Here is a 13,847-nt window from a genome sequence, read left to right as displayed (position 1 = left end):
TCGGGAAAAATATTCTGGTCTATTGACTGCTCAAGCATTAAATAATTGTTTATTACCTAATTCCTTTTTTAGTTTTCTGGGTTTACAATTTGCATATTGCAGATGGGTTTCTTCTTCTTCTTCCAATAAAGTGCAGGACTCGTTGGAGTATCATCGCACTTCGGCTTGTGCTCGGTGTGACAACAAGTGCATGTATATACAGTGCAGGTGAGATTAAAACCGGATAAAAGTTGGTGGTGCTCTAACGTAGACTGCATGCCAGGACCTCCTGTCGGAATACATCCAGGGAGGTACTGTCCACTGCTCTCTGTGGCAAATTGTTCCATATCCTGATACTGTCTGGGAAGAAGGAATGCTTATATAATAAGGTCCTAGCATAGGGAATCAGGAATCTGTTTGTGTGGCCTCTGGCTGAAGTCATCATTGGGTGTAGCTCAGTTGTTGGAATAGCTACTAGTCCATGCACTATCCTGTACATCATTATAGCTTTGTTTCTGGCTCGACGTTCTTCCAAGGATGTCCACTGGAGAATTTCAAGCATTGATGTTACACTGCTAGTATGTGAGTAGTTGTTCATCACAAATCGAGCCGATCGTCGTTGTACTGCCTCCAGTTTCTGGATGTTAAGGGCTGTGTGTGGGTCCCACACAGTACATGCATACTCCACTAAGGGTCTTACCAGCGTTGTATAGCATGCTGCCTTGGTATTACGTGGGCAGTGCTGCAAGTTGCGTTGAATGAAAGCTCTGGTGGAATTTGCTTTCTTCGTGATGTTATCGATGTGTTCGTTCCATCTGAGGTTCTTGTGGATGGTAACCCCGAGGTATTTGGCAGAGTCCACGACTTCTAACCTGTGTCCACGGATGTTGTAAGAGTTGGTCACAGGTTTTCGTTTGTTGGTGACTCTCAGCAGTTGGCATTTGCTGGGGTGGAACTCCATCTGCCAGTCTGTTTCCCACTGTAGTAAACTATTGAGATCTTCTTGTAGTTTAATAGTGTCTGTGTTGGTACAGATATTACGATAGAGTACGCAATCATCAGCGAAAAGTCTAACATTGGAGTGATGGACATATTCTGGGAGGTCATTTATGAAGAGGAGGAACATCAGCGGACCAAGAACGCTCCCTTGAGGGACTCCTGACTGGACGGGGGCATTGTTGGAGCTCTTCCCATCAACTATTACTCGCTGGTTCCTTCCACTGAGGAAGTCCCTAATCCATTGGAGTGTGGACCCTCTTACTCCGTAATACATTGCCTTGTATAGTAATCGCTCGTGGGGGACCTTATCGAAGGCTTTGGAGAAGTCCAAAAGGATAAGGTCTGTCTGTTTCCCGAGATCCATACTCTTGGCTAGGTCCTGGACTGTCAGGATCAATTGGGACTCGCATGATCTGTTCTTTCGAAATCCATGCTGGGCATCAGTGAGAAGTCCAAGTTTTTCCAGATGTTTGGAGATGCTACTGCATATTATGTGCTCTAGGATCTTGCATATGACTACTGTGAGAGAAACAGGATGTAGTTGGCAGCTTTACACTTTTCTCCTTTTTAGCTCACCTGAGCCAAAGGCTCAAGTGAGCTTTTCTGATCACAATTTGTCCGTTGTCTGTCGTTGTCGTCGTCGTCGTTGTTGTTGTCGTTGTTAACTTTTCACATTTTCATCTTCTTCTCAAGAACCACTGGACAGATTTCAACCAAATTTGGCACAAAGCACCACTAGGTGAAGGGGATTCAAGTTTGTTCAAATGAAGTGCCACGCCCTTTTTAAAGGGGAGATAATTGAGAATTATTAAAAATTTGTTGGTATTTTTCAAAAATCTTCTTCTCAAAAACTATTCAGCCGGAAACGCTTAAACTTGTGTGGAGGCATCCTCAGGTAGTGTAGATTCACGTTTGTTCAAATCATGGTCCCCGGGGGTAGGGAGGGGCCACAAGAGGGGGATCAAGTTTTACATAGGAATATATAGAGAAAATCTTTAAAAATCTTCTTCTCAGAAACTATCAGGCCAGAAAACCTCAAATGAAAATGGGAGCATCCTCAGGTAGTGTAGATTCAAGTTTGTTCAAATCATGGTTCCCGGGGGTAAGGTGGGGCCACAATTGGGGGATCAAGTTGTACATAGGAATATATGGAGAAAATCTTTAAAAATCTTCTTCTCAAAAACTATTAGGCCAGAAAAGCTCAAATTTAAATGGAAGCATCCTCAGGAAGTGTAGATTCAAAATTGTTCAAATCATGGTTCCCGGGGGTAGGGTGGGGCCACAATTGGGGGATCAAGTTTTACATAGGAATATATAGAGAAAATCTTTAAGAATCTTCTTCTCAAAAACTATTAGGCCAGAAAAGCTCAAATTAAATTGGAAGCATGCTCAGGAAATGTAGATTTAAGTTTGTACAAATCATGGTTCCCGGGAGTAGGATGGGGCCACAATTGGGGGATCAAGTTTAACATAGGAATTTATAGAGAAAATCTTTAAAAATCCTCTTCTCAAAAACTACTAGGCCAGGAAAGCTCAACTTTGAGTGGAAGCATCCGCAGGTAGTGTAGATTCAAGTTTGTTTAAATCATGGTCCCCGGGGGTGGGGTGGGGCCACAATAGGGGGATCATGTTTTAAATAGGAATATACTGTGGTTTCATTAATTTTCGTGGGTATCAATTTTCGTGGATTTTCTGAAAACCACAGTTTCAAGGATACGTAATTTCGTGGCCAATGATCCTATCAATACAAAATGTTAGTTGATATTGAACTTCAATGAATATTTAATTTCGTGGATCAACTTAACAACGAAATCCACGAAAACTGGTATTCAACGAATATTGATGAAACCACAGTATAGAGAAAATCTTTAAAAATCCTCTTCTCAAAAACTATTTGGCCAGAAAAGCTCAAATTAAAATGGAAGCATCCTCAGGTAGTGTAGATTCAAGTCTGTTCAAATCATGATCCCCGGGGGTAGGGTGGGGCCACAATTGGGGGATCAGGTTTTACATAGGAATATATATAGAGAAAATCTTTAAAAATCTTATTCTCAAAAACTGTTAGGCCAGATAGGCTCAAATTAAAATGGAAGCATCCTCAGGTAGTGTAGATTCACGTTTCTTCAAATCATAGTCCCCGGGTGTAGGGTGGGGCCACAATTGGGGGATCAATTTTTATATAAGAGTAAAAAGAGAAAATCTTTTTAAAAATTTCTTTTAATAACTATTTGGCCAAGAAATCTCAAATTGGCATGTAACCATCCTCAGATAATGTAGATTCAAGTTTGTTCAAATCATGGTTCCTGGGGGTAGGGCGGGGCCACAATGGGGGATACATTTTTATATATAGAGAAAATCTTTAAAAGTCTTCTTCTCAAAAGTATTAGGCCAGGAAAGCCCAAATTTGAGTGGAGGCATCCCCAGATCATATAGATTCAAGTTTGTTTAAATAATAGTCCAGGGGTAGGGTGAGGCCACAATGGGGGATGAAATCTTACTTAGGAACATATAGAGAAAATCTTTCAAAATCTTCTTTTTAAAGACTATTTAGCCAGAAAAGCTTAAACTTGTGTAGAGGCATCCTTGGGTAGTGTAAATTCAAGTTTGCAAAATCACTAGTAGTAGGGCGGGACCGTGATGGCGGTTTGAATTTATACGTAGGAATATATAGAGAAAATCTTTAAAAATATTCTGGGAAAGTTTTTGGTCCAAAACTCAGTACTTAGTGTGAAAGCACAGGTTATGAGATTAAAGGTAGATTTAAGTTTGATGAAACCATGATTCCCTAGAGAATAGTGGGGCCACGAAATGGGGGGGGGGGGGTATATAGGAATAGAGAAAAATCTTAGAGGTACAACAACAAAAGGGGCTTGGTATTTACCAAAAAATAAGAGGTGGATAAAAATTGGCAGATTTTCAATTTTTTTTTAGCAAGATCTACTGTACTCAGTTGTCAAGCTATTTTGATACTGTAATGAATTAAGGCAATTGTTGCTCAGGTGAGCGATGTGGCCCCTGGGCCTCTTGTTTAAAGATTGGAACTACATTTGCCTCTTTCCAGTCTGATGGTAATTTTCCTTGTGTAATGGAGGCCTGAAAGAATGTTGTAAAAATTGGAGCTAAATTTTCTGCTTGTTCTTTAATAAGTCGAGTTGGTATTTCATCTGGGCCACTTGCTTTATGGATGTTTAAGTTACGTAGCAGTTTACACACTCCGTTCTCTGTCATTGTGATGTTATCCATGGCAGGGTGTGGACTTGGCCTTTTATCTGGAATGGTACTTACATCTTCATCACTGTTAAAGACTGAGGAGAACTGTTGGTTTAAGATGTTTGCTTTGGACTTCCCGTCTGAGTAAGTTAAGCCATCTGTGTCTCTGAGTGGAGCAACTCCTATTGTTTCACATCGTTTGCTCTTTATGAAGCTCCAGAATCGCTTTGGGTTGTTTGTTAGCTCAGGGCTGATCATGTCCTCGATGTAGTTCTTATAGGCTGTTTTACACTCTTTTTCTGTCAGTTTTTTTAGGCGTTGGTATCTTTTGATGTCGGCCTTATTGTTGGTGTTACGTGCTTTGATGAAGCTCCTTTTCTTTCGTCTTGATAATCTCTTAATATCTCTCGTTATCCATGCCTGGTGAAATCTGGTTGACGAGAGTTTTGATGGTACACTCTCCTCTAAAATATTTAGTAGGTTCTTTTTAATGAAATCCCACATTTCCTGGATAGGGCTCATTGGGTGGAATATTGAGTGGAAATTGGTGTTCATGCTTCTCGTCAGTTCTTCCAGTTTGGTGTTATCCGCCTTTTTCCACAAGTATATTTTGCGCTGGGTAGGCTTGTTTATCTTTGCTGTGATGTCTGTGTCTATGTAGACAATGTCATGATCACTGATTCCTGGTAGAGGCTCGCATCTATTGACCAATGATGGTCTATTGGTCAGGAACAAGTCTAAAACACGATCTTTTCTAGTTGGAAACGAGACTATTTGTTCCAGATGGTTGTCATGAATTAAGTCTAGGAATTTCTTATTCACCGATGTTGGGTAGTGGTGGTTGTCTACAGTCTGTGTTGTCCATTGGATGTCTGGTAGGTTGATGTCAGCGCCTATCCAGAAGACAGCTCCTTTATATTTCTTCTTCAGTTGGTCCACTTGTTGCTTTAGGTCCTCCATGTATGCCAAATCACTGCTGGGTGGACGATACATACTACCAACTATCAGTGATTTGTTGTTTTGTAGTGAAATTTTCACAAAAATGGATTCTGTATCATTTTCGTTGTCTGGATTCACTTCTTCACTGATGTAGTTGGACCTTACAGCAACCAGCACACCTCCATAACCATCCCTCCTGTCTTTTCTGTAGACATTGAATCCGTCTGGGAAGATCTCAGAGCTGCAGATGTCTTTTCGCAGCCAGGTTTCGGTGCCAATAATGATATTTGGGTTTGATGAATCAATGAGGTTACCAATTTCAGATTTTTTATTCTTTACACTCTGAAAGTTGATGATGAGGATTTTAGTGTTCTTCGGTTTTAACTTTTTGTTCAAAGGTGGTTCTTTGTTGTTTTGTTTCAGAGGTGTAGATGCAGCAGATGGAGGCCCGGGACTCAAGGAGATGTTGGAATCTGATAGATGCTCAAAGATATTGGATGAAGAGTTTATAACAAATTAATCAAAAAGTGAGGTAGAGAAGTTTGGCATTCCACATGCTGTGCATTGCCAAGATATATGGAGGGTAATCGTGTTCAAAAATCCAGACATGTAAACTTGTAAATCCGAATATGCAATCGTGTTGATGTGTGAGCCTGAGCATGAATATGTGTAATTCTGATCGTGTAACCTATAAAACTCGGGCATAAACACGTGTAAGATTTGACTCAGTTCCTTCGCATGATGCACATTTTGCAACTTTATTGTTTACATTAGTTAATTAAACCTTCAACTTTGCACACTTACAATCCGTAGTTTCTGCATTTGTACCTTCAGGCTTGGCAATAGCACATCTGACATTATACAAATTGACAAATGTAAAGTCTACAAGTTTGTCGAATTTTGACATGACCTTATATGGAAACAGTGACGTCACTGATAGAAAAAGGCTAGCTGCAGGTAAAGGCATGCCGTAATCGCCGGAATAGGGACGGAATAAATTAAAAAAAAATATTGGGTAAGCCTATATAATCATATTATCTCTGGATAACAACATTTCATAGAGTATTATCTTTCGGAAAATTAAATTATGAGATTGGTGTACATTTTATCAAGAGAATGTATAAAAGATGCGAGTAAAGAATTTGATCGGCTTCAGATATCCTCTTAGAACTGAAAAAAAAATACATTTAATGACTTTGTTTGAATACACGTGTATAAAGATATATACGCATTTTTATTCATAGACGTCTGAACCGGGAGGGGAGGAATGCTAGGGGGGGGGGGGGGGGGGCTAGCCAGCCCCCCCCCCCCCACTTTTTTGCCAAGTTAGACCTAACCATTAGGAACATAGCAACAGGGAGGGTTCAACCCCCCCCCCCCCCCCCTACTTTTTCCTCGCAACAAACAAAATTGTTCCTTAAAAGACCTTAAAGAGAATGAAATATTAATAGTGATATTGAAAATAAGAGTCATAGTAGGTATACTAGCACCCCCCCCCCCCCTCCCCCCCACACACACACCACCACCACCACGGATTAGGAATTTCATGATTGGGGGGGGGGGGGGAATTGGGTAGGTAAGATTGGAGTTATTTGTATACCCTCCCCAACGGATTAGAATTTTCATGATTATGGGAATTCTTGTCAATATTTTTCATGATTAGTTTAGCCCCCCCCCCTTTCAATTTGCTTCCGACGCCACTGTTATTAGAGTACATGCAAAAGTATAGGCCTCGACTGAATTAAGAAAATATCTCCAAATGCATCCTTATCGCTACCACAAAGTTGTGACAAGACCCCCCCCCCCCCCACGCGAAAAATTACACGGGGTCCGTCAGCTGAGTTGCAAAGTTATCGATAAGAAAAACAAACTATTTAAAGACATTGGTTTTGAGGTTGTGCTTACCCGGTAATATGAGACATAAGAAGCGACACCCTCTTTAAAAGAAATGAATAAAAATTCCAAAGATAAGGTTAATTGTCGTGAAATTAAAATGTTTATAAATCATTTTAAGAAATGTTTCTTTGCATTGTCGGCAATATATAGGAAAAAAAAGCCTATCATGCAGGTAAAAATTGACATTTTTTTAAAACTATTTTAAGCAATTATTACGGGATTGAGTATGACGTCCTGAATGTCGGTTCAATACAGACTCACTTTGTGAAGTTGGCTGATAAACATTTTCTGGAGAGCTAGTATAATACAGCTTTACAGCCACTTGTGAACTAGGTGCAGTTCTGTAGCTCCCTGTCTAAAAATACAGATGGACGATCTTTGAGCTACAGTGCCTCCCATAGTAAAACTTCAATTTACGGTGCAAAAAATATGCGCTAGGTTTTTTTTAATTATTATTGAAGATTGTGTTATTATTTATCTTTCACTTACACAACAACAAAAAGTATAAATACATGTAAAGTAACATACATTTTTCCGCGAAAAATTACCAAATCCTTGCAGGTCGTTTATTCTTACTACTTCAGAATATAACAAGAGTAAAAATGGGGTACTCTATATGCAATGTTTTTGCCCAAAAATGACTAAGTTCAACAGCTGATATTTTTATAAATTATCAGGAATCAAAATCCTAGCAATTTGCATACTTCTGATATATATGTATAAATGATCTGCAAAAGAACAACTTCCTATCTTGAAAACTGTTCGAGGAGTTATCGGTACAATAAGGGTACCTTTTTGACAGCCACTCGCCCGTCTGCAATTTTTACTATTTCAATAATCGGAAACCCAGTTAAAAATTCACTCTCAAAATTCTTAGAGTTCAGAAGCAATGGAGTTACATGGGACCTCACGGCGGTCTTCGAACCCCATACCGCTCAAAATATATTTACCCCCTTAGGAAATTTCTTGATCCGTCTCATTTCTAGAAAAGAGTACGTATTTACTTATATTCCAGTTTAAATTACATGTCAATTTTTTTTAGAGATATAAGATATTAGGCATTTCCTCTTATGATACCATGATAATTATATTACGGAAATTAGCGCATTCGTCACATCGGCAACGATTTTTTTTCTACATGAACATCTTCCTGTTTGGTCCAGTTTCAATCATACCTCAATTTTTTTTTCTAAAAATAATACCGGTGTTTTCGATAGAAAAGGTGTCGTTCATTAAAAGCTTATTGCAACAGTTTAGTTGAATATTATGTTTATTTTTCGTTCATTTCGGTCCGGCGGTTACGGCAAGCCTTTTCCCGCAGCAAGGCAGTTGCCATATAAGGTCATCTCAAAATTCGACAAACTTGTAGACTTTACATTTGTCAATTTGTATCATGTCAGATGTGCTATTGCCGAGCCTGAAGTTACAAACGCAGAAACAACGGATTGAAAGTGTGCAAAGTTGAAGGTTTAGATAACTAATGTAAACAATAAAGTTGCAAAATGTGCATCATGCGAAGGAACTGAGTCAAATCTTGCACGTGTTTATGCCCGAGTTTTATAGGTTACACGATCAGAATTACACATATTCATGCTCAGGCTCACACATCAACACGATTGCATATTCGGATTTACAAGTTTACATGTCTGGATTTTTGAACACGATTACCCTCCATAAAGATATATACTAGTTGATGCTAATGCATTATACATGTACGTCGACATGTGGAGACAGTCTCCACGTGATACCACTTACTGCAGTCATCGCATGCAACTCCTCTGTCTTTCCATGTCACTGCCCTTGTACACACCTGACATGGGTACTTAGGTGTTCTTGGACCAGGGTTGGATTCAATATCAGATGAGATTGTCAGCATTAACAGGGCTAGGTATATGAGAGTGTGTTGAGTGCGATCTAGTTCAAATTTCTGTGTCTGATCATGAGTTTGATACTTAGTTCTAAAGGATCAAATGATTTACTTTCATTTACACTTGATGTTTCATGGTTAATTGACCTATTCCACAATATACAGGACAGCAATCCGAGAAAAAACAAGGATTTCATTCTGATGATCTCCATTGTTTACATTGACGACTTCCCGCGCCGGAAGTTGTCATATCAGATACAACTTTACAGCATTTTCGTTGATCGTGGTTCTTATATACAATCATGTTTCGTGCCATTATGCAATATACTAAGATTTTTTCATCGTTTACATGCACCAAACTTGTTGCATGCATTACAACATCTCAGTTTATTATTAGTTTACACAAAGAAGGAGGAGTCTTTAACCCATTAGATTTTAAACAGGCACGTAGCATCAGGGGGGGCCAGGGGGGGGGGGGGGGGGCTGGGCCCCCCACTTTTTCTCGCAGTAACAAATTTTTTAAAATTTACATTTAAAAAATGGAATTATCATTGAGGTGCCCCCCCCCTTTTTTGGGAGTGTGTAAAAATTTGATATGAAAATAAGGAAATGAGTAGTGAAATTGAAGTTGGATGAGTCTGCCCCCCCCCCCCCCCCCCACTTTCAAAAACGATGCTACGTGCCTGTTAAATAGTCTTTTATACGGAAGCGTATTAGTGCCACATATACACTTCACATTTTTTTATTTTCTACACTTTAAAGTGTAAATTTTACACTTTAATCTGTAAATTTTACACTTTATTCCGTAAAATTTACACTTTAATCTGTAAATTTTACACTTTAATCTGTAAAATTCACACTTTAATCTGTAAAATTCACACTTTAATCTGTAAAATTTACACTTTAAAGTGTAAAATTCACACTTGAATCTGTAAAATTCACACTTTAAAGTGTAAAATTTACACTTTAATCTGTAAATTTTACACTTTAATCTGTAAAATTCACACATTAATCTGTAAAATTTACATTTTTAAGTGTAAAATTCACACTTAAATTTGTAAAATTCATACTTTAAAGTGTAAAATTTACACTTTAATTTGTAAATTTTACACTTTAATCTTTAAAATTTACACTTTAATCTGTAAATTTTACACTTTAATCTGTAAAATTCACACATTAATCTGTAAAATTTACATTTTTAAGTGTAAAATTCACACTTAAATCTGTAAAATTCACACTTTAAAGTGTAAAATTTACACTTTAATCTGTAAATTTTACACTTTAATCTGTAAAATTTACACTTTAATCTGTAAATTTTACACTTTAATCTGTAAATTTTACACTTTAATCTGTAAAATACACACATAAACCTGTAAAATTTACACTTTAAAGTGTAAAATTCACACTTAAATCTGTAAAATTAACACTTTAATCTGTGAGATTCACACTTTAAAGTGTAAAATTTACACTTTAATCTGTAAATTTTACACTTTAATCTGTTAAATTCACACTTTAATCTGTAAAATTTACACTTTAATCTGTAAATTTTACACTTCAATCTGTAAAATTCACACTTTAATCTGTAAATTTTACACTTTAAAGTGTAAAATTCACACTTTAATCTGTAAAATTCACACTTTAAAGTGTAAAATTTACACTTTAATCTGTAAAATTTACACTTTAATCTGTAAAATTCACACTTTAATCTGTAAATTTTACACTTTAAAGTGTAAAATTCACACTTTAAAGTGTAAAATTCACACGTTAAAGTGTAAATTTCACAGTTTAATCTGTAAATTTTACACTTAAAAGTGTTAAATGTACACACTATGCCGTAAAATTGGCTCATATTTACACATAGATTGGAGAGTATTTATCATTTTCAATGGTTTGATCGAAGCATTATGGACTGAAATATTTTAATTAGTAAATATTTCAAACTTTGTTTTAAATACAGTGACATCATTACACAGTGATATTTTAAAAAAAAAAAACCGTGGATTTCTCAAATAGAGATAAGTGGTTTTATGCCTCGGCTTTTTTTCCACACTTTTATATGATGATTTTACAATAAAAATAACAAATAGTATTGAATTATTTACTGATCATTCAAAGAATATACATTATGTATCATTCTGTCTAAACAAGTACGTTCAGTACTTTGAGTTGTGTACGTACTACAAAAACTTGATTAGATAAAATTGTACTCTATACAAATGAATACAATTGACGCTTTAAACTAGTAAAAGTCTTGTATACATTTAGCAGGCTTGAGGACTGTGTATTTGCATAAAAGTGAACAAAAAGTCAAAACCACAACACATTGTTACAGATAATTCTACATTTTATGTTGCGGCCACCATATAATTATGTGGTGGCCAGCTGGCCGTCAGATAAATTAGTGGTGATCGCTAGTTTTTAGTCCATTAAATTATCACTTTTTTCAGTTTTTGGTGAAAATTTTAATCTGATTGAAAGAGACGAGGGAAACGGCTTGCATTATTAAAAGCCCTTAGTGTTGAACATTTTTTGGCCATGCGACACTGATACATTTTGTCTAAGAGAATTTAATTATAACTGTTTCAGTTTTTGAAAAATTGAATACTGTTAATGAGAACTCATTTCTCGATTGCAATGTTTATTATTAAAGCAAGATCAAAGAAATGTCGGACATTTAATTAAAACAGCCATGTGGTGTTGACATAGTATTTTACAGATTAATGTGTGATTTTTACAGATATATGTGTAAAATTTACAGATTAAAGTGTGAAATTTACAGATTAAAGTGTAAAATTTACAGATTAAAGTGTGAATTTTACACTTTAAAGTGTGAATTTGACACTTTAAAGTGTGATTTTTACAGATTAAAGTGTAAAATTTACAGATAAAAGTGTAAATTTTACAGATTAAAGTGTAAAATTTACAGATTAAAGTGTAAAATTTACACTTTAAAGTGTAGAAAATAAAAAAATGTGAAGTGTATATGTGGCACTAATACGCTTCCGTACTTTTACCTTATATGAGGCTTTAAAACTGTTGATTATTTGATACTCCATTTTGATAACATTGAATTTGGTACTTAAAACAGCGTCTATGTAAAGGAATACATTCCCTGAGAAAGGATGTAACATTATTACCTAATCAAAGGGATTTTGTTGTTTTATTACATATTAAATATTTGCGTCTATTTTGAACTGCCGCTCAATAGACTGCGATCTATTAGACCGCCGGTCAATAGACTTCGATCTATTGGACCGCCGGTCAATAGACTGCGATCTATTGGACCGGCAACGTATTTCAGAACGCGGGTATGTTAATGTTACATCCTTTCGATAGTTCTCATGGAATGTATATTCCTTTACATAGACGCTGTTTTTAGTACTTGGTGAAACCAAATTCAATGTTATCAAAATGGAGTATCAAATAATCAATAGTTTTAAAGCCTCATATAAGGTAAAAGACTACATGTATTTAAAATCTAATGGGTTGAAGATTCCCCCTTCTTTGTGTAAACTAATATTAAATTGAGATGTTGTAATGCATGCAACAGGTTTTGTGCATGTAAAAGATGAAAAAAAAATCTGAGCATATTGCATAACGGCTCGAAAACTATCTGCAATATGCAAATTGTAAACCCCGAAAACTAAAAAAGGAATTAGGTAATAAAACAATTATTTCACGCTTGAACAGACATTAGACCAGAATTTTTTCCCTTGGCTTTATAAATGAATATTTTTTAATTTACATATTGTCCCTTTAAATATGTAATAACTTTTTTATTCATAATAAACTTTTCGCGTATAATTGCTGTTTTGTGTGATATCTATATATTTCTTTAAAAAAAATATATATGTTTTTTAAGAATATTTGTATATGTCACAGGATTAATTATTTTAATTAATTAGTATTCATATTTGCGTTCACTTATTTCAACATTTCATGTTTTCATTTCCCATTTTTCATTTGTGTACATTCACATCGCTCCATCCATTCATACAATCATTCATAGTATGATAGTAGTACGAGAGGTCACGTGGTTACGTTTGGCGGGTGGATCTGTGAATGAATGGGTGGGTTAGACTGGTTTTTCGGGTTTAAGTGAGTGAGTGCGCATGTCCGTTTGCATTATCGAATTTTTAGCACGAACTTTGATTTAATTAATATCACGACGCCACCCAAGACAGACGGTTGAATTATTAAGCTTCATAGCTTGTCAACCCGACTATTTGCTTAGTTCATATTGCTGTTATACTTGATGAGTTATTTTAATCAAATATGTGTAATTTAAATATTATTTAACTAAAGATAAATTTAATGAGTGAAATTAGAGAATGAGAGTGTTTTAGTAATATTATAATTGTATATGATTATAGATCACCTAGCTGTACTTGAGGAACCCATTTATTCGATATACAAATACAACAATAAATATTCAGCGTCATTTCCACAAAAGGCCTTGGAGTTCTTAATTGTTCCCAAAATGTAGCCCAGAATATTATATATCAGCTACCCCTTGACATATACATAATTACACGTTAAAATGTTCAATGCAGTTAAACTCCATTTTTTAAATTCGCTGGAGAAGTGTACAAATGTAAATATCTTCAAAAATTACAATACATCATATTGTTTAATTTTGGTTTTAAGTTCACCCAGTAAATTGAAACTTTGATATTGTTCATTGTAGCTTTTCTGGGTGTGTGCAAATACAAAATTTAGAGTATGTCATATTGAGATTTTTGTGCTCGCACCCACTCAGTTTGTTAAAACTGTGATTATCTGATTTTGTATTCACACCTATCCAGCCAATAACAGTGTACAAAATGATGAAATGCTAATATGTACTCTTTCATGAACAATGCTGTAGTAACTATATCTTGAAAGCCTTTTTTTTAATTCTATTTGTTACGTAGTTACTAGGGTAACTAAATATCATCAAATCGCTGATTTTTTTTAG

The 13,847-nt window shown here is 35.9% G+C and overlaps 1 protein-coding gene across 1 annotated transcript; it reads right to left on the bottom strand.

Annotated features, from left to right (window-relative positions):
- Positions 1-241: 241 nt before the first annotated feature.
- LOC128164872 (uncharacterized) lies at positions 242-5,985 on the bottom strand. The gene is made up of 3 exons (XM_052828933.1): positions 5,932-5,985; positions 4,176-5,610; positions 242-1,497 (listed from the first exon to the last, which is right to left on the bottom strand). Exons 1-3 carry the CDS (start codon positions 5,983-5,985, stop codon positions 242-244), a joined length of 2,745 nt encoding a protein of 914 aa, XP_052684893.1.
- Between the last annotated feature and the right edge of the window lie 7,862 nt (positions 5,986-13,847).

This window comes from Crassostrea angulata, chromosome 10, assembly GCF_025612915.1.
Source record: "Crassostrea angulata isolate pt1a10 chromosome 10, ASM2561291v2, whole genome shotgun sequence".
In the NCBI taxonomy this organism is placed as follows: Eukaryota; Metazoa; Mollusca; class Bivalvia; order Ostreida; family Ostreidae; genus Magallana; species Magallana angulata.
Note: the sequence above shows the minus strand (reverse complement) of the source record. Positions and strands in the feature narration are given on the sequence as shown.